Source organism: Phoca vitulina, unplaced genomic scaffold (genome assembly GCF_004348235.1).
Source record: "Phoca vitulina isolate PV1807 unplaced genomic scaffold, GSC_HSeal_1.0 scaffold2, whole genome shotgun sequence".
Classification (NCBI taxonomy): Eukaryota; Metazoa; Chordata; class Mammalia; order Carnivora; family Phocidae; genus Phoca; species Phoca vitulina.
In genome coordinates this window covers 86,739,456-86,760,758 of record NW_022589705.1, presented here as the reverse complement: position 1 = coordinate 86,760,758, position 21,303 = coordinate 86,739,456, and the positions used below count along the sequence as shown (strand labels likewise).

Below are 21,303 nucleotides of genomic sequence, written 5' to 3'. Positions count from 1 at the left end.
GTGAAATGGCCTGGCTTAAAATCCTGGCTCTGTCACTTTGTGACTTTGGGCAAGTTACTTAACCTCTCTGTGCCTCAGACAGTACATATTTCATTGGGTTGTTGTAATGATTAAACAAGATAGTATTTGTAAAGCAATGAGAACAGCGCCGGGCACAGAGTAACACCACAGAAGTTTGACATTACCATCATTACTGTTGCATTTGGTTTTTGCTGTTATTACTGCTATTTTACAGATGAGCACAAGGAACTTGGGAGGTGGGTCTCTGCCATCCTGTCCAGGGGGTTTGCACTCCCAGCACTGCCCATCCCCCCTTACTAAACACAGCAGAGGGGTCATATAAGACCTTGGAATATCTGTGCAAGAAAAGGCGGGTCCGGGCACAATTCACACTCTTTCTTCCTGAGAACAAAAGAAGGATCTGTAGTGGAAGAATTTCAGGAACTTCAGTGAAGCATGTGAAACATTCCAAGACAAGTCAGTCCAGTTCCCTTCTATGTGCTTTTACTAGCATGTGAATCTATCTTTCCAATCGCCCTCTCTTCCCCTCCATCCTAGATCCAGCGTCATGTCCTAGACCCAGAATTGGATCACTGTCATCTGTCTCTGCAGCCTCCTATGTGACATCTGCCCTCTGACCCATTCTCCTCACCAAAGCCGAAGACATATTTCTAGACATACACCGATCATGTCTGTCTCCAAGATGGCCCCCCATGGCTCTAAGGACTTGGGCTGAGCCCCTTCATCGCCCTATGAGATTGGGCTGGAGCTGCGCTTTCCTTCCACTTCCTGCCCAAACCCCCGTACTTCTGTCAGATGGCACTTCCTTCATTTCTCAAAACTGAGCACACAGTCCCCTCCCTCTGAACTCTTTCAGTCTGTCCAAGTCCTGCTCACCCTTCCAGCTTCAGCCTGGCACTCAGCTCTTCCAAGAAGCCTTTTTGCATCTTTCACTCTGCTTCCCCCCCCCCCCATGGCACCTATACCTCCTCCTTGATAGCATTTCTCATGCAGTATTATAATTGCTGTGTCCTTGTCTATCCGTCCACTGGAAACTGGGCTTCCTGAGGGCAATCCCCCTGTCTCTTTGGTTGGGGGTTACGCCGGGCACCTGGCACAGGGCCTGAGATGAGAGTTACTGATCGAAGACAAATACGGATGCTGGTTGAAACTGAGCATGCAGATGCTGCTTTTGGCCATGACCCAAGAGGAACTTGTAGGTAGAGTGAGAAGATATTTATTATGGGCAGAAACATTAGGAACATTCCCAGGGATGGCGAGATTGGTTTAGAGGGCCATGAAGAGAAGGCAGTAGCATGACTATGGGAAGGGAAGGAGTTAAGAAGAGGGCCTGAGATGAGGGAGGAGAGGGTGTTAAGGTAACTGAACGAGGAGGCTATTAGACCAAGGTGGCTGTAATGCCTTGTAACTATATAAGCGAACCAAAACCTAAGCCAGAGTCAATGCACTCAAATCCCAGAAAATGAAACTTAAGAACCAAGCACAAATAGGTTTTCCCAAGTAAGTCAATGGCTCCCGCTACAGCCAATCAAATAATTTCCTGTCTTCTCTATAAAATCCTCCCCCCTTGCTCCTGTTAGAGGAGTGCCCCCCAACCACCTTTGGTTTGGCACTGCTCCATTCTAACGATGTATACTCAAAATAAACCCTCGAAAATGTTGATGTGCCTCAGTTTGCCTTTTAACAAAGGGATTATTGCAGGAGACAGGGGGTTACAGATGAGGTTAAGTTCCAGAATATGTGGGTGTGAATTAGAGTGATTAACGATCCTGGTTTACCCAGGACTGTCTGGGTTTTAAAACTGCAAGCCCTGCGTCCCAGGGAACCCTTAATTCAAGGCAAACCTAGGTGGGTCACCCTGGATTGGAATCCAGATTCCCGGAGTTCCCAGACGTTTTGGACAAGGGCAACCTCTCCCTTGAGTTGTGAAGATGGTAGAGAGGAGAAGGATTAAATAAACAAAGCGTATGGGCTTTGGAACCAGGGCAAAGCTCTGCTTCTTTCCGGTGTGATCTTGAAATTCCTTAACCTCTCAGATCCAGTTTCCCGTAATATGGGGATAATTAAACACGACTGAGCCATGTAAACGGGCCTACCCCAACTGTAGGCTCATAAGTAGAGTTGAAAGTTTTTGTTTTCCTTTCTTTCCTTACTTTTGTCGCTGCTCTGGTCTCCCACTTTTGAATCCTCCTCCGTTCCTCTCCTCGACCTTTCCGTGCCTCGTTCTTGGCTGCCACCCGCTCCTCACTGAGAGCACCACCCACCGCCGGGGGGAAGAGCAGAGCCAACAAAGGTGGGTGCCCCTCTGGCTCCCCCAGGCGAGCTCTCTATGGTGCCTGCCCTCGGAGCCGCGAGGAGGGGGCGGGGCCCGTCACGTGACGCGGGGGCCCGGCGGCCGCGCAGGCGCGTCGCCGTCGCCGGGCCCCATCGCCCGCGCCGCTTCGCCTTCTTGGCACCTGAGACGGCGGCCGGGGGTTCCTGCGGCTTTCCCTCTTTGCAGTTGCGGGCCGCGCATCGCGGCCATGTCCCGAAAGCAGGCGGCCAAGGGCCGGCCGGGAAGCGGCAGCCGGAAAGCCGAGGCCGAGCGCAAGCGCGACGAGCGGGCGGCGCGCCGGGCCCTGGCCAAGGAGCGGCGGAACCGGCCAGAGTCCGGCGGCGGCTGCGAGGAGGAGTTCGTCAGCTTCGCCAACCAGCTGCAGGCCCTGGGGCTGAAGCTGCGGGAGGTGCCAGGGGACGGGTGAGGCGGGCCCGGGAGCGCGGGAGGCGGCGCCGGGGGACGCGCGGGGCATGGCGAGCGTCGCCCGCTCTCGTCCGCTCATTCATTCAGGCGGCGCCGAGCGCCACCGCTTTCCAGTGCCGGGGGTGGGTTGGGGGGGGTCCTTCCCCTCGCGGCGCTCGAGTAATCCCAGATTGTCCTAATGGTGGCAGAGGCCGCGAGGAAACTGTGAAGTGGTCCTAAGAGACAGCACTGAAGCAGGTCTCCTTTAGATCGGTGCCCAGGAAGGCCTCTCTGAAAGGTGACATTTAAGCTGAGACCTGGAGGAATGAGATGGAGCCGGTCCCTCGAAGAGCAGGACAGCACGTAGGGCAGTCAGAATGACGCTGAGACAAGGAGAGAGCGGCGAGGCCCCACTCAGTGTAACACTGTGTCCTTTTCTAGTTCTTACTGTTGGGTGTTGCCCTCCTTTTACACTTGGGAAATTAGGTCTTTGAGGGCCTGTTGTTTACTGAACTGAAGGTAACTTCTCTAGTTCTGACTTCTGTGGGCCTCCGTTTCTCCTCTGATGCTTATCCGAGCTTGCTTGGGGCTTAGACTGGAATCCAGGGCAAGCTTTTTTAGGGAACACGAGCTAAATAAGTGGGGTGGGAGGGAGAAAATGGGGAAAGGGAAGGGGATATGGATCCAGAAGCATAAATGACAGAAGCATAAAGAGGAGAGGGAAGGAGAGCATTTAGCATCCTCATTGCAGGGGTAGGTCAGGGGGAGTCTGGTTGCCAGGATGCCACTCTGGAAGAGACAGTATTAATAACAGCCTGGCTGCTGCTGTTCTTCCCTTCATTTGAGGGCTCAGAAAGGGCAGAGGGAGGAATAAGATGAAGTTAAAGACCATATAGAATTGCCTTACTTACTAAGCCTGGAAAAGAGGGAAGAAAGTGGTTTTTTTTGGATTTCACATTACATTGTAGCTTATTGATGGAGACTGTTTATGAACTGGCACTAATTTATCTTTCCCATCTTTCCTACGTATGCTCAGTGCTTAGACACTTGGCTTTACAGTTTTACTCACCATCACCTAGCATAGTGCCTAGTACATAGAGGGCATTCAGTGCATTTTTGTTCTATGAATGAATGATAAAAATATCATGGAGGCCAAGTAAACCCTCAGCAGAGCCTCTCAAAGGGACATTTTCTTAGTGGAGTCGCTACCATTAAAGACTTGCTTTGCTCTGTCTTGCTTTTAGCCTAGTACTTTGATTTCGTCAACTGTAGTTTATTAACTATTCTGGGCCTTACTTATCCTAATCAGACTTACAAGCACAAGATATTGCTACATAAACTAGAATACTTTACAGTTGAATATTTTACACTGGGATTGAGGTGGGGCTGTTCCTTGCAAATGATTGAATTGCTGTGTCTGTTATACTGGACATGGTATTCTCCATGTCACGGTGTCCAGGAAACTGAAGTACTCAACAGAAGGTTGCTTCTGAGCAGGAATTGTAGCACAGGGAACTGTAAAATCTTGAGGGAGCTTTCATAATGCTATGGGAAACTTTGGGGGTACTCCCTCTACTCCGATCTGCCCCCAGGAGAACATACTTTAGTTAATTCAGCAAACATTGATTGAGCAGGAGCTGGGAGTCCATTGATGACTAAGATACTTAAGGAGTTCACAGCCTAGTAAGAGATAAATGAATAAGGGAGCTTAAACATTTTGACCTAGGGACTCCTTTACACTCCTAAAAATTACTGAGAACTCCAAAGAGCTTTTGTTTATGTGGGTTATAGCTATCAATATTTACTGTATTTGAAAGTAAAACAAAAATTAGAGACACAAGAGTACACAAACACACATTCCATTAACTGTCAGAGTGATAACCTTATCTATCAGGTAGGCTCTGGAAATCACTGTATACTTGTGAGAGAGTAAGAGTGCAAAAGATAAGTAACATCTTAGTTTTGAACTCAGGAATACCCTGAGAGGGTCTCAGAGCTACCTTCCCCTCCCCCCAAATTGGGCCCCACTTTGAGAATGGATGATGTAAATAATTAAAGTACAGTTTGGTATATTTTTAACAGTGACTGATTATAGTACTATTGAGAAGGCAGTGGCCAGCACTCCCTGGAGCGATCAGGGGGGCCTTCTCATTCACTCAGCCAGTGTTCAGTGAACTTACACTGTACCAGATGCCTCTCAGAGGAGGTCGTACTCAGACTGGGTCATGAAGGGCCAATAGGAATATGTCAAGAGAACATTCTAGGCTGAGGAGTAATATAATGTAAAGGCACAGGAGCGCATTATTTTTGAGAGAGATATGAGTTGTTTCAGACACAGGAGTATCAGGGTACAAGGGTAGAACACAGGCAGAGAGGCTGCAGGGCCAGAGGCCAGCTTGACTGGAATGTTTATGTCTCTCCCTTCCCAGGTCCCTATTCTTGATTCTTGAGACAATGTTAGATAAAATGATAATGATAGTTCCTTCTGTGTGGGTTCCATGAGGCTCACTCCGTTCTGTTCACACATTCTTCCCCTGGGGACCATGAGATGGGCTGTGGCTCAGCCCTCTAGTTTTGTGGCGCTTTTGGATATGATATGCAGTAGATGGTGTTCCCTGTGTATGTGATGGCTTAGTAGGTATCAGCAGATTCTTTATTAATATTTATTGAGTACTCTTGGTGAAATATAATAAAGTTATGGTAATATTGAAAAGTTGACAGCCTCCACTCTTCTGTCTTTCCATTCTGGTCTAATTACAATATTGAGTAGCCTGACATAGCATCTCGCCATTGAGGCATATTCGTTGTAGGCGGAATGGTACTTGTAGCATCCTGGAACCTCTGGGCGCCTGGGGATAAATTAGCTAGTATCCTCTAACGTAGCCTTTATGTGAGTTGAGTCAATTTAGCATAGATTAATCACGGAGATACTTATGGGGTTTTGTCATGCATCATGGGCCGCCTTGTATTTGTCATGTTGTCTGGAGGGTGGACCCACATAAATTAGATTCAGTTTCAAAACAAGAAAGAAATATTTTAACCTTGGTATTGTCCTTAAAAACTTGATTGGCGGGGCGCCTGGGTGGCTCAGTTGGTTAAGCGACTGCCTTTGGCTCAGGTCATGATCCTGCAGTCCCGGGATCAAGTCCAGCATCGGGCTCCCTGCTCAGCAGGGAGTCTGCTTCTCCCTCTGACCCTCCCGCTCTCATGCTCTCTCTCTCTATCTCATTCTCTCTCTCAAATAAATAAATAAAATCTTTTAAAAAAAAAACTTGATTGGCTATAGTGTGAAAAGAATCTCTAATTGGATTAGGCAGTACAATATTAGCATTTGTCTGAACTGTATCTAGTTGCATCTTACTAAATGTTGCCCTCAATTGCCTACAATTAATTGTAGTGTTCTACAATTAAAACATTAAAGAATCACTAATTTTAACCATTTATCTCTGTGCTAAAGTTAATTTGTTTTTTATTATTTTTTATTTTTTTATTTTAAGATTTTATTTATTTATTTGAGAGAGAGAATGAGATAGAGTATGAGAAGGGGGAGGGTCAGAGGGAGAAGCAGACTCCCTGCTGAGCAGGGATCCCGATGCGGGACTCGATCCTGGGACTCCAGGATCATGGCCTGAGCTGAAGGCAGTCGCTTAACCAACTGAGCCACCCAGGCGCTTTAATTTGTTTTTTAATTTTTATTTTGCTTTTAGAATCCTAGGATTTTAGTGATGGAAGGGTATTCACACATGACCTTTTGTAATTATCCATTAGTACCTGCATCCCGTGTACAGCAGCTCTGCATCTAGCTCAGTGGTTTTTAACTTTGCGGGCACACTTAGGGAACTTTGGAAAAAATACAGTGTCTGGGCCTCTTCTAGATCAACTATACCAGAATCTTAAGCAGTGGGACCTGGTTACTAATAACCTTTAAAATGTCCACAGGTGATTCTCATGTGCAGCCATAATCACAAACCACTGAGTTAGAGTCTATATTCTAGGCTAGTGTTTCTCAAACTTTAGAATGCAACAGAACCACTTGGAGGACCTAGGTTGCTGGGCTTTAACCCCAGAATGTTTGACTCAGTAGGCCTGGGGTGAGGCCTGAGAATTTTCATTCCAAACAAGTTTTCAAGTTGTTAGGGATCCCACTTTGAGAATCAGTGATCTAGACCAGTGCTGGTCCAATAGAAATAAAACAGGAGCCAATATGTAATTTAAAATTTTTCCATTAGCCACATTAAAAAAGTAAAAAACAGGTGAAACTAATTTAATATATATGTCACTATATGTTAAAATATTATCATTTTGACATATAATCAATATAAACTTTTTTTTAAGATTTTATTTATTTATTTGACAGAGACACAGTGAGAGAGGGAACCCAAGCAGGGAGAGTGGGAGAGGGAGAAGCAGGCTTCCCGCAGAGCAGGGAGCCCGATGCGGGGCTCGATCCCAGGACCCTGGGATCATGACCTGAGCTGAAGGCAGACGCTTAACGACTGACCCACCCGGGCGCCCCTCAATATAAACATTTTTAATGAGATATTTTACGTCTTTAAAATACTATTCAAAATCCAGTATCTTATCCTTACAACACGCCTCCGTTTCGATTAACTACATTTCATGTGCTCAGCAGTCACACGTGGCTGTTGGCTACCATTGTGTACGGCACATATGTAGACAATTACAGAGGATTGCCAGCAGATAGAAATTTACAAGGTCTTTAGTTTATAACCTGTTTCCATAGAGCTAAAATTTCCTTTCATTTGCCCGAATCTGTGTCTCTGGAGCTCCCATGTTTTAGTTTTATGGTACAAATACAGCATCCCTGTCACCATAACACATAGTTGGAGGTAGCTCTCATGTCCTGCTGAGCCCGCTTTAGGCTAAGCACTAGTTGTTCATTTTCTTCATATTTTATAGTTTAAAGCCACTTCTCATCTGAACATGTCTCTCTTAAAATGTGGTGACCAGAATCATACCTAGTACTCTAGCTGTGGTCTGACCTCAAAGAGGACAAGACCTGTCCCTCCCCCACCCCCAACCCGCCCTTTCTGCATATTAACTACTATGATTGCAGCCTCGGGGGCCATTAGTTCTTTCAGTGGTTGTTACAATATTGTCTCCTCCTAAACTATTATCGAGCACCCAGAACTCTAACACACTACTTACGTAATTGCTTATTTTTGTGAACTCAAATGTAAGACCTTACATATATCCTGATAGTGCAGTGGTTCTCACGTGGAGATGATTTTGACGCCCCCAGGGAACATTTGGCGATGTCTGGGGATAGCTTCGGTTGTCCCAGCTGACAGGGAGGGAGGTGGTGGGGGTGCCACTGGCATCTAGTAGGTAGAGGCCGAGGATGCTCGTAAACATCCTACGGTGCACTGGACAGCCCCCACAACAAAGAATCATCCCCAAAGGTCAATAGTATGGGTGTTGAGAAGCCTTGCTGTAGTGTACTGGGCGAGGGTGTGGGCTCAGGAAACAGTTGGGATCCCCTAGAGGGCCTTCGGGCACTGGTCGCATTGTTCTCGTGGGTATCATGAGTGTTCTTGCTGGGCTCCCTGAGGCTGCCCTCTACGCTAAGGATGTAGTGTTCACTTTTCCTGTGTCACTCTCTTGTTACTCTGTCGGATAAGAAAGTGATTTATCTATCTTGATTTTTCATTTTGCCTACTTATTTTTAGTAAGCTCAAGGAGAGTTTGGTAAACATAGACAAATGTATTAAAATACGTTTAACAGTTACTCCTAATTCCACTATCTAGGGATAACTACGGCTAACCTTTTGGTGTCTTGGTTTGACTCCTGGGCCCACCATCTACTGGTTTTGTGACCGTGGGTAAGTTACCCAAGGAGGATAGTAATAGTACCTGTCCCATAGAGTTGTGAGGACTAAACACATCTAATACATATAAAGTGGAACAGTCTATGACACATCGTAAGAGCTATGTAAGTGATGGTTTCAGTGTTTGCATACATTTGTATGTGTTTGGTGTCTGTATATATAGGGGGAGATGGACATGGTCAAGTTCACGCAGCATACATAGTTTTATCCCTGTTTTTTTGGCTTATATGGAGAACATTTGCCCATGTTACTGAAAGTTCTTAGAAAGCATGTTACTTTCTGTAGAATATCATGAATTTAATGTAAAATAACTAAATACATGATTTTGACTAAATCATACCTCTTTTTTTTTAAGATTTTATTTATTTTAGAGAGAGAGGGAGAGCAAGAGAGCGCGTGTGCCCACAAGCAGGGGTAGGGAGGAGGGACAAGCAGACTCTGCTGAGCACAGAGTCCAATGCGGGGATTGATCCCACGACCCTGACATCATGACCTCAGCCGACATCAGGAGTCGGGTGCCCAACTGACTGAGCCACCCAGGCGCCCCCAAATCACACCTCTTAAACTAGATTCAAGAGTAGACTGACAAGTGGTGGCAGGTACTAAGGGTTTAAAGAAGTTTGAGAGGAAAGCTTAAAATTGAGACCATCTTATCCATTAGCTTACTTTTTTTTTCCCTGTGGGTGAAACAAGATGGCTATTGTTATATTTTAGCAAAAGACACCTCAGTGTAGTATATAGAAATGCTATATTCCAGTCGTTTCTAGAATCTTGCCCCAAATTGATGCATAGTTTCTTGGTTTCTAGTTTATAGAATCTGCATTCTTTAAATTCTGTCCTCCCCCTTTGCAAAAAAAAAAAAGTATACATCCTTATGTGTTTGAAGAGATTTCTGCCTTCTCCATAACTTTCTGTTGAAAACTCACTTTTCTGAGTTGGAAACAAAAAACCTCTTTCTCCTGCAAATTTAGGTCTGAAGTTCTGGAAGTGATGAGTTTATATTTTGCAATGTTTACTCTTCATTTGGGAGAGCGAACAGTTTGGTGTGAAACTGGGCAACTGTTGGACTTCAGAATGGCTTATTGCCTTAGTTTTAAGGATACTAGATGGTGTTTTTCTTGTTTCAATTTCCATGTGTCTGGGCTCTGTGTTCGTGATACAGTTTGGAGTTTTAGAAGCCTTTGAGGGGTTTCCAAGGAAAGATAGCTCTTAAAGTTTACGACCAGCATTTTAATTTGAGAAACAAAAAATGGTGTTTAAAGTTTCCATTTGGCAGGAATAACAATGGCATTGCGGCTCCCTGGGTGGGAGGAGGGGAGCCAAGGAGGGAGAGGGTCATTGCATAGTACAACTATGTGTTGTATACGGGCTTTCCTTCTCACAGTCTTCTCCACTACGTTTGTAGGACTCAAACAGGATGTAGAGTTCAATTGCTTGTATTAGGAGCCTGACAAATTGCTATCTTTTGGGTACTCTTTGTTAGATGAATGCTTAGTTAGCTGGCCCGCTGTAGCGGAGCTGGTTTCAGAAAAGAGGCAGTAGATACGATTTATTACTTTGGAAGGGGCTCTGGAAATCATAGTCCTTAGGTGTGGAATGGCCTATAATGTCTGGACCCTGTCTTCAGGTGGTTACTGTATCACCACCTCCATGTATCGAAGCAGCTGAGGCCTGGGGAGTTTATTGTCTTTCCTGAGTCAGCCAGCTGCTAAGTGGGGAATGAGATCCCAGTTTGTTGCCTCTCAAGAAGGTGATGTGGTTGAATGCCTGCCCTAGTGCTCTCCCCACGGTGTCTGGGAAGAATCCTGGACTGTCAGAGTTGAGGCTTTATCTCAACAGGAACGATTTCCATGGGTGACCTAGCATGAAGCATCATTGTTTCAGATGAACTAAGTTCATTTTTAAAAGGTCTTGACCAACATTTTTGTTTTGATAGCAATTGCCTGTTCAGAGCACTTGGTGATCAGTTGGAGGGACACTCACGAAATCATCTCAAGCACCGACAAGAGACAGTGGATTACATGATAAAGCAGCGGGAAGATTTTGAACCCTTTGTAGAAGATGACATTCCTTTTGAGAAACATGGTAGGTTCACCATGGGACACTGGATCCTCCAGGAGTAATACATTGGGTAATTAAATCCATCAGCATTCCCTACTCTCTCAGTCAGGGGTTTGATTACATAAATTATGGCATTCATTCATTCAACAAATACTTGTCTGCTCTGTAATAGGCAGCAGGCTAGGCAGTTGGGAATCAATAGGTTTAGGTGTCTGTACCCGTAATAAAAAATGATGATGTTAATTAACCTGAAAAGCTATTTATGACTTCTTATTCAGTGGGGGGTAAAAGCAGCCTATAAAATATATATATAGACTGATCTTCGTTTTGAAAGGTATACACACACAGAAACACACTAGGAAAAGTGGGTAGGTACTAACATTTTATGGTTGGTAATTCTTGGCTCTGCTTATTTTTCAGAAACCACTTACTTTCAACAACTTGGAGATATAATAACACCAATATATAGGGTTTTTGGTAAAGATTAAATTAGATAATACAATTAAATAAGTTCTTAATAAATGTCAGCCATCTGGGGACGGTGGGACTATGACAATTTTAAATGATCTTCTGCATATTTTTCTGATTTTCAAAATGACCACGTATTGCTTTTATAATCAGAAAAAGCAGTAGTCATTTTAATTTCTCACCAGAAACCCAAACACAACCACTTTTCTTTGCGGCAAGTCAGTTAGTGATTTAAATTAGCTCAACTCTAGTAAGAAAGTACATATGAACTTTTTTTCCCACGGAGCAGGGGGAGAGGGAGAAACAGATTCCCTGCTGAGTGCAGAGCCTGACACAGGGCTCCATCCCAGGACCCCGAGATCATGACCTGAGCTGAAATCAGGAGTTGGACGCTTAACTGACTGAGCCACCCAGGAGCCCTAGTACATTTGAGCTTTTAAACTTTAAGGTTCGGGGCACCTGGATGGCTCAGTCGGTTAAGTATCTGCCTTCAGCTCAGGTCGTGATCTCAGGGTCATGAGATAGAGCCCTGCCCTGCATTGGGGAATCCCAGCTCAGCAGGGTGTCTGCTTCTCCCTCTGTCTCTTCCCCTGTTCGTGCTCACTCTCTCCCTCTCAAATAAATAAATAAAATCTAAAAATAAATAAATAAGAAAATAAACTTTTAAGGATCTACTAAATGAGGTGTTGATCTATTTGTATTTTACAACTAACATTTTCATCACAGGGCTCACATAATACCCTTATTAAGAAAGAGACAGAATCTTTCTGTGTTTTAGAGAACTAATTCTGGAAACCATGTCAAGAATGGACGCAGAGAGACTGAGGAGGAGGATGAGTTAGAAGGCTCTCCACATTGGCCAGATGAAACAATAAGAGGGTCTCCACCAGCTACTGGGGGTAATGGGTAGAGTCCAGACCAAGACACAGTTTGGTATTATAATTGACAGGCCTCATTGGCGGTGGGGAGGAGGGGAGGAGGAGGAGACAAAGGTGATTCTGAAGGTTCTGGAGAATGGCTAGGTAGCTGTATCCTTATACTCTCCATCAAGATGGGGGCAGCAGGAGGAAGACCTTTGGGAGGGAGACTATTCATGACCCCAAAGCCTTTCTCATTCCTCACTAGGAAAGGACTCATTCCCACCAGGAAAGGACTCATTCATTAGGCACCAGCAGCAAAGGGACACAGCAGCAAACCATCCCTCCCCCCATGAGTAGTTTACACCAGTCACTCAGTTCTGATGGTTCCTCTCCCTGGCTCACTTTTTGTCTAGCAGATACCAAGTTATCAGATGGTCAGCTGTTTACAAGTGTGGGTCTATGGGGCAAGTTTTGTAGTTTAGTGCTATATAAAATGAATTGTGTCATTTGTCCAATTAAAATATCATTTTGGATGAAGAGAGTTTTCGGTTTGTGACTGGAGATTCTGCTGTGAATAGCTGCAGTGGAGGTCACGTGGTCAATTTGGGGGTGTGGCAGGACAAGGGACTCAAGCCTGCAGTCGCTGGCGTGATGGTCCCTGTAGATGTACGACAGGAGGGTGTGTTTTTGAAATGCCACTGTGTTTGCCTAATGGTTGGTTGGTGATCCGTAAGAAATTGAGCATCAGAGGTGTGAGAGGTGGTTTTGACTGCCATAATGGAATGAAAGGAAACTGAGAAGTCTACACATTCCATTTGCAGGTCACTGGAAGACTAGACTTACTACATTTATCACTCTTCTAGTTAATGTGTTTTTAATGCCTGTCTGCCTTTTTACACCGTGAGATTCTTGAGGGCAAGGACTGGGGTTGTTCCCCAAGGTGGCACTGCCTGGCACGTGGTAGGCACTCGGAAGACATTTGTTAAGTGAATAAATAAATGGCTCACTTAACTCTTTAGGGCCTAGTTACCCTGGCATACGGCTGTGTTGTTTAGGATTGTTCCTTTCCTTTAGACTCTGGCTTCTCCAACTATATAGAGACCTGAATATGCTCAGTGCCTTCTCCCCCTCTCTCCTCATGCCCAGTCTTTTTTTAAGTCTTGTCACTTCTACCTTAATGCTTTTTTCTTTCACTGCTCCTCCCTCATAAAATCAAGCCTCAGTGGCCATTTGCTTAGATTTCTTCGATACTTTTTGGACTGATTCCATCGCCTCCTGACCCCTTGAGTTTGTCTTCCACGTTGCAGCCAGAGTGGTGATTTAAATGCACATCTAAGACCTTTTTCCCCTATCTAAAACCTGTTGGCAGCTCCCCATGGACCTGAGGATAAAGTCTAAACTCTTCAGCTCTTGTTACTTCTCTACCCTCACCTCCCGCCGGCTCTCAGCAGTCCCAAGTTCCTGCCATACTGTACAGTGCACAAACTCATCCTCTCTCTCTCGCCTCTGCTTGGAATGTCGTCGTTCTTCTTCTGTCTGTCTCCTGCTCACCCTTTGGGAGTCAGTGCAGTTGTCTCCGCTGAGAAGCTTGTCTGATACACCTTACTTCCCCCTCCCACTACCAGACTCAGTTGTGGTCCCGATCTGGAGTCAGCCAAATGACAGGGTTTGGGGTCACAGTCTTCCACAAGACCCTCTTCTGATACCAACTGCAGATTGGGGGTTTCCCAGAACCACTCTCAGTTTCGATAATTTGTTAGGACTCAGAACTCACTGAAGGTTGTTATACTCACAGTTATAATTTATTACAAGAAAAGGATATGGATCAAAATTAGCCAAGGGGTAGAGTCTGGGAAGGTTACACAATCACAGAATATTGTCAGCCAGGGAGCTCACAAACTTCCGTGTTTGGATTATTGGGGCTTTATTATGTAGATATTATTGATTGGTTGCCTAAGTGGTTACACTCAGTATCCAGCTCCCAGTTCCCCAGGTCTTCTAACATCACGTGGCCAGAGAGGCCCATCATGAGTCACCTCATTAGCATAAACTGTCCAGTGTGGCCAAGGGGCTCATCATCCTTTCACCTGGGAAATGTCAAGGGTTTAGAGGTTATTACCCAGGAGCCAGGGACCAAAGGCCAGACCTCTCTGGGTAAGGCCAAGTTCTTTATTGTACATCCCTTTCCTGAAGCACTTACACATCATTAGTGCCTGTTTTCTTGTTGTTTGCCTCCCACTGGTTGTAGACTCCTTGAACTCAAACTGTGACCGGCTGTGTAATGGAGTGGCCAAGAGCCAGATCTTGGAGTCAGGCTGCCTGGGATGCAATGTCAGCTCTGCTGTGTACCGGCTCTGTGACCTTGGGCACAGTTACAAACTACTCTGTGCCTTGGGCTCCTTATCTGTAAGATGGTGTGCATGATGATATCTCTTTCAGAGAGTTTTGAGGATTAAAAGTAATAATCCAGAAGTGAGTAGAGCTGTGCTTAACACCTAATAACACTCATGAATGCAAACTGAAGGTTACTCTGGTTATCGTCCAGTCTCTTACAGAGTTAGGCATATAGGAAGCGGTCAGTATTTAACGAAGGAAAAAATGACTCCTTTATGACTGATTGGTACTCTTCTGAGTAGCAGTCGACATACTGTTCAACCAACTGAATTCCTAGTTCTGACAAAGCTAATGGACTTCTCAGATATGTCCTTCTGTTTCTTATCATTTGGAACCAAGCAAATACCAAAGCATGTTTGCACTTGGATTTTTCCATTCTAAAGAGTTCATTTTTCTCTCTCTCCTGTTTCTGTGCAGTGGCCAGTTTGGCAAAGCCTGGCACCTTTGCTGGTAATGATGCAATCGTAGCCTTTGCAAGAAATCATCAATTGAATGTGGTGATTCATCAACTTAATGCCCCTTTGTGGCAGGTAGGTCACCTACTGAGGGACTTATCTTAAGCTCTTATTTATAAATTAGCATTGGGGGTGTCCGGAGATGGTGATACTGAACCGTACCGGGTCACTTGGACTGGAGGCCTACCCACAGACGGGAAGCTGCTGGTGGCTTGGAATTAAACCCTGTGCTATGTACATAGGGAGTCTGAAGTATAAGTCAGAGAGCTTTAGAAGGTTAACAGTATTATTTAGCAAGGTGATGGTGATGCAGGAGGGCACTTGTGATGACTACTGGGTATCCTATGGAAGTGTTGAATCACTAAATTGTACACCTGAATCTAATATTACACTGTTTGTTAACTAACTTGACTTTAAATAAAAACTTAAAAAAATATATATTATTTAGCAGTCAGATAACTGGGTAATTTGAGGGCAGAGAGCCTAATATGGAAATACTTTAGATAACACTGTAGAAAATAGTAAAGTGGGAAGCTAGAGGATTAGTGCCTACAAATTCTGGTTGGAGGTATGCCTATCCCATGTGTATGTTTTGTTTTTTTACGTGGAGGGAGACAAAAACCAAATGCACTTAGTAAGCATTGCTAAAAAGCGTGTTCTGAACAGCAAAATGTATTTCATGGCCTAGGATGTCAAACTCTGTTCTGTGCTCTGCCCAGCCACACAGAATGGTTTTAGTGGTTTTTCTATGGCAAATAAGATTTTATGACACATGTTCAGGATGGTCCCCAAACCCCTGTCATGAAGTACCTGTCCATTCACCTGTTTTCGCCTTTCTTTACCTTTGGTATCCTAAATTAACCTCATCTCCCCTAAACAGTCCATCAAACCAAACATTCTGGAGTATGGAAAGCCACAGGTCGGGGCGGAGTCTCTAGGCTGCCACCCCCTTACCCTTCGTCCTTGCATTCACAGTGCTGCTTTTCCCATTGTGACTCAGCTCCTAAAGCGTTTCTATTAGTCCTCTCTTCCTCCCATCACTTCCCCATTTCTAAGTTTTTTTTTTTTATTAGCTAAGACATGTTAATCATAGAAAAATTTGAAAGTTCAGAAAAGCCCATAAAAGCAAATAAAAATCACCCAGAGTCACATCACCCAGAGATTATTACTGTTAACATGTGAGTGTGTGTCCCTGGCATTCACATGCACTGTTAGCTGAAGCTGGAAAGAGACGTATCACAGTGGTTTCATACCTGTTTGAAGCACATCTGCGCACATGTAGATGCATCCATGTGCATGTGTACACACACTTATATCTCTGTTATTATTTTCATAAAGGCAACGATGACCTTTTTTCCTCATTTTTTAAATATACCACCTGCACATGTATATTCCTTTGTAAGTTGTTTATTTCTAGCCTTGCTCATTAAAAATAAAGTTTATAGAGACAATTTACATAGAGCAAAATTCACCCTTCTCTAATGAATACTTTTGTGTGTTTTGACAAACACAGTCATGTCACTACCACCACTGCCGACATACAGAATATTTCCACGACTCCAAAAAGTCACCTCATGCCCCTCTGCAGTCACAGCTCCATCTCCGCATCCCTCGCTTCTTGTAACCACTAATATCATTTATCTCTTACAGTTTTCCCTTTTCAGAATGTCCTATAAATGGAAGTATATAGTCTTCTGCGTCTGTCGTAATATCCTTTAACGAAATTCTCTTACAACAGAATAAATGAGATACTCATGGGTTGGTGCAAGATGCAGGGACAGGAGGGTGACTGTATGTGTTGTGTTTTGGGGCAGTCTTGTCAGGTGGACGGACACCAGGGAATGCGCTCATATTTTCTGAGACTCTCTCTTTGTAGGGATGGTCTTAGGGCCAAGAATACTGATTACTGCTTCCGTTGTCCCAGTTTGTTGTCATTAAAGTTTTACTGTTTAGCAGAAGTCATCAAGATCATTTGAATATATAGCATTATGACCCTATTCTTGAAGAAAAATACTCCGTGCCAACTTAGTAACTACAGCCTGCCTTTCCCTCCACTGATAACTGTTTTTTACAGATTTTATTTATTTATTTGAGAGAGAGAGAGAGAGTGTATGACTGTGTGTGTGGAGGGGAGGAGCAGAGGGAGAGGGACAAGCAGACTCCGCACTGAGTGCAGAGGCTCGATCCCACGACCCCGACATTATGACCTGAGCTGAAATCAAGAGTCGGACGCTTAACTGACTGTGTCACTCAAGCGCCCTGATAACTGTTTTTTAAAGTTTTTTGATTATCTAGGTAGTTCTGGAAGATAATTCTGCATAGTTAAGAATTTTTTTTGCAAATTTCTTTTTTTTTTTTTTTAAGATTTTATTTATTTGAGAGAATGAGAGAGAGAGAGCATGAGAGGGGGAAGGGTCAGAGGGAGAAACAGACTCTGCTGAGTAGGGAGCCCGATATCGGACTTGATCCCGGGACTCCAGGATCATGACCTGAGCCGAAGGCAATCACTTAACTGACTGAGCCACCCAGGCGCCCCTGCAAATACATTTCTGTAGTGTTCTTTTTTATGGATTGCTAAACACTGAAAGTATATGTTTTTAAAATAAATGTATTTGCTATATAATGAAACTATGCACTGGATCTCCTCCATCTTCCCACTCCCTTTTGAAATACTTTATAAAATTTAAGAATTGAAACTGCATTGGGGCGCCTGGGTGGCTCAGTCGGTTAAGCGTCTGCCTTCGGCTCAGGTCATGATCCCAGAGTTCTGGGATCGAGCCCCGTGTCGGGCTCCCTGCTTGGCGGGGAGCCTGCTTCTCCCTCTCTCTCTGCCTGCCGCTCTGCCTACTTGTGTTCTCTCTGTCTGTCAAATAAATAAATAAAATCTTTAAAAAAAAAAAAAAGAAACTGCATTGGTTGCTACTGTCTGGGGTAAGAGCTCTTGCATGAATAATGAATGAGTAGACTTGTACTCACAGCATGGAGATCCTGAAACCTGCATTTTTTTTTTCCTGGTTACAAATGGAGTATGTGCTTCTGTGAACAGTGTAGACATGCGTAGGGTAGAAAATGAAAGTCCTCTGTAATCTCTTTCCCCGTAAACATCACAGTTAACAATTTGGGTGACTACTCCAGTTATTTTTTCCTATTCATTATGTGTATAGAGTACTATTTAAATACGCACATGCTTTAGGGATAATGTCATTCAAAGATTCTAGTCAACTAGTTTCCTTTTCCACTACTCTTCCTGGGAGATAAATGGTATTTGCTCTATTATGTGTCAAAATCAGACTCTCTGTATTTTGAGACCTAAATATTCCACCTGGAGGAAATTTCCATGGTTCTGACCTCTAGCCTTGTGTGGTTCCTGCTTGTTCCATGGGTTTTGCTGTGTTTTAGACCAGTTTGAATTAATGGCAGTATCTTACTACCTATGACTTTCAGTAAAAACAAGAAGGAGGTGCTGATGTTTTGGAATTTTAACAAAGAAACAGTTGCTGGGCTTTTTAAGGGACAGATTCAGAATTACTTCGGAGTTTCTGTGGAGATGGTGGTTTCTTGGGGGCGTACCCAGGCCAGCCCTTAGGGCTTCTGTATGGCACAACTCCAGGGAACACCATTCTTGTCGGGCTGTGCTCGTGGGTATCATTCGCATAGACTGCCTTGGGAGCAGTGCTTACAGCGTTGGGCACCGTGGTAGTACTGCTTGACTATATCTCATTTTGTTTTGAAATTGGTATAAGTGGGAGATTTTTGAGTTTGTTCTTGTTAATGTTTCTTAGTATGCGGTTGATGGAAAATGCTATTTTTAACGATGGGTGGATTTACTGTAAAGTTAATAAAGCATGAGTGTGTGGTCCCTCATTTTTATAGTCCCCTTTCAAGGTCTTAGGAGGGGTTCTAGCAATTTAATTTTGTAATTTTGTATTCTTTTTCTCAAAGAGGGCCCCAGGTTGTTTGAGCTTCAAGCTGAACAAATCTGTCTCTGCCCCTGGGCCTTCCACCCCGGAAAGGGCCTGTGCATGGAGGGGCTGAGGGGTGCAGATGCCTCTGAAACGTAAGCTGCTTTAACTTCCTCGTAAATCTGCTCCAGCTTTTGACTATGTTTTTTCATGTGAATAGATTTCCATAGAGTTACATGTTAAGCATATTGAAGCCTACATAACATGGGTGGAAAGAGAATTCAGAAGTTGCCTAAGCATTTTTTTTTTTTTAAGAGAAAGTCTTTCCTTTATTTTTTTCCCACAAATTAAATCAGAGGCTAAAAACACAGGGCCCAGAGTTCAGGTGTGTAACACCAAATCTCTCATTGCAGCAGATACTTGTTGGATACCTGTTCTTCCGGCCCAGCCCTCTGGCACATCCAGGCCCATCCCAAATTCGTGTCTGCATAGAGCCTGCTGACTGGGCTTCCTGGACAACCCAGGGGGCGTTTCCTTCCCGCAGTTGACGCCATCCAGATCCTCGCTGGCATCTGTCTCCCCTTCTTTTGCCTGCAGATTCGTGGCACGGAGAAGAGCAGTGTGAGGGAGTTACACATCGCATATCGGTGCGGAGAGCACTATGACAGCGTTCGGAGGCTCAATGACAACTCGGAAGCCCCCGCACACCTCCAGACGGATGTGAGTGAGGCCCCTGTTTCTTCTGTGTTCTCAGCCCTGGAGGGACTGGGTCAAGAGCTGTATGCCCTGGAGCTAAAAACCAGTGATTTTTTTTAAAAAAAAGATTTTATTTATGTATTTGAGAGAGAGAGAGAGTGAGAGCATGAGTGTTGGGGAGGGGCAGAAGGAGAGGGAGAGAGAATCTAAAGCAGACTCTGCGCCGAGTGTGGAGCCTGACCTGGGGCTCGATCCTGCGACCCTGAGATCACAACCTGAGCTGAAACCAAGAGTTGGACACTCAACCGACTGAGCCATGCAGGCACTCCCGAAACCAGTGATGTTTTTATGGAAAGTTGTCTTTAAGGATCTATGGGCTTGCGGCGCCTAGGTGGCTCAGTCATTAAGCGTCTGCCTTCAGCTCAGGTCATGATCCCAGGGTCCTGGGATCGAGCCCCGCATCGGGCTCCCTGCTCCGTGGGAAGCCTGCTTCTCCCTCTCCCACTCCCCCTGCTTGTGTTCACTCTCTCGCTGTGTCTCTCTCTGTCAAATAAATAAAATATTTAAAAAAAAAAAAAAAAGAATCTGTGGGCTTGATTTTTAATTTTTTTTTTAGCCTCAGTGAGAGCAATAGATAAAATCGCTTGTCATTCTTTTGCTCTTCCTAATAGCTGATGACTGTGATTACATGAATAGAATTTATATAAAATTCTGAAATTACTTCTGTGTTTTAAAATTAATCCGTGCTTCATATCTGAAGTTTGGAAAGTATAGAAAAAGGGAAGAAAATAACAAGTATACAAAGTCAACCACACGGATGCAGTTTTTGTTATTGTTTTGGTGCTTATCTAGCGGTGTTGCCCGCTTTGTTCAGTTAACATTATTTAATGAGCCTGTTGTCACTTTATTACAAGCTTTCTTTGTAATTTTAAAAAATAAAGTGAAATTGCTCTTCCAAACTGTTCCCCTGCCTGAATGCAACCAGTATTATCGGCGTGTCATAAAATCTCCTCGAGGTACTTCCCACATCAAGCAAGTGTGTGTGTCTGTGTGTATATTCCGCTTTTGCTGTCTTTACCTGCTCTCTGCCCCCGGTGCAGCATCCTGCACGCCCTGGTTTGTACTGTGCTTTTCACGTTGGTCCTAGCTTGGAGTCTCGCTCACAGCGGTCCCTAAGGCCACGTAGTGTTCTGTCTGGTGGATGCGCTGTAGTGTGTTTGACCAGTCTGTCTGCTGGCCTTGGAGGCGGTTTTCATGCTTTTGCTCTTAGAAACAACATCTGGTGCCTTACATGTACATCTCACACTCGTGTGAGTGCACCTGTGGGATAGATTCCTAGAAAGTCCTTCCTGCATCAGTGGACATGTGTGTTTATGATCGTGACAGGTCTTGCCAAACTGCCATCTCTGAGGCTTCACCGGTTCGCACTCCCACTCTAGGCACGTCTCTTCCTGCGTGGTTGCCGGCTCGGCGTGGCGCCGCATTCCCCAGCCTTTGTCAGTGCCGTGGGAAGAACGGTTTTCATTTGTGGTTCTCTTAGTAGTGAGTCTATGCATCTTTTCCTGGGTTTACCACCTATTTGTATTTCCCTTTTTTGTGAGCTGTATTCATTTTCTTTGCCCATTTTCTCTCTCTCTCTCTTTTTTTTTTTTAGCGATTTTTCAGGAGCCTTTACATATTAGGGAAATTAGCCCCTGTCGGTGGTGGGATCTGCCAGTTTTTTTTCGCAGTCTGTCCATTTGTCTTTTTATTCTTTCCGCAACAGTCTTTGCTGTGGTGGAGTTTTAGATTTTTATGAGGTTGAATTTATCAAGTTTTTTTACATGTCTTCTGGGTGTTGGGTTATAATTAGGAAGGTCTTTCATAGTCTGAGGTTAA

The 21,303-nt window shown here is 44.5% G+C and overlaps 1 protein-coding gene across 1 annotated transcript in view; it reads left to right on the top strand.

The window, feature by feature from the left end:
• Positions 1-2,419: 2,419 nt before the first annotated feature.
• Positions 2,420-21,303, top strand: part of OTUD3 (OTU deubiquitinase 3) — a 30,375-nt gene continuing 11,491 nt past the window's right edge. Inside the window, exons 1-4 of the mRNA XM_032392279.1 lie at positions 2,420-2,758; positions 10,526-10,674; positions 14,790-14,902; positions 19,327-19,449. Of these exons, the coding sequence (XP_032248170.1) occupies positions 2,544-2,758; positions 10,526-10,674; positions 14,790-14,902; positions 19,327-19,449 (600 nt within the window). The 5' untranslated portion in view covers positions 2,420-2,543. The remainder of the gene's footprint in view (positions 2,759-10,525; positions 10,675-14,789; positions 14,903-19,326; positions 19,450-21,303) is intronic.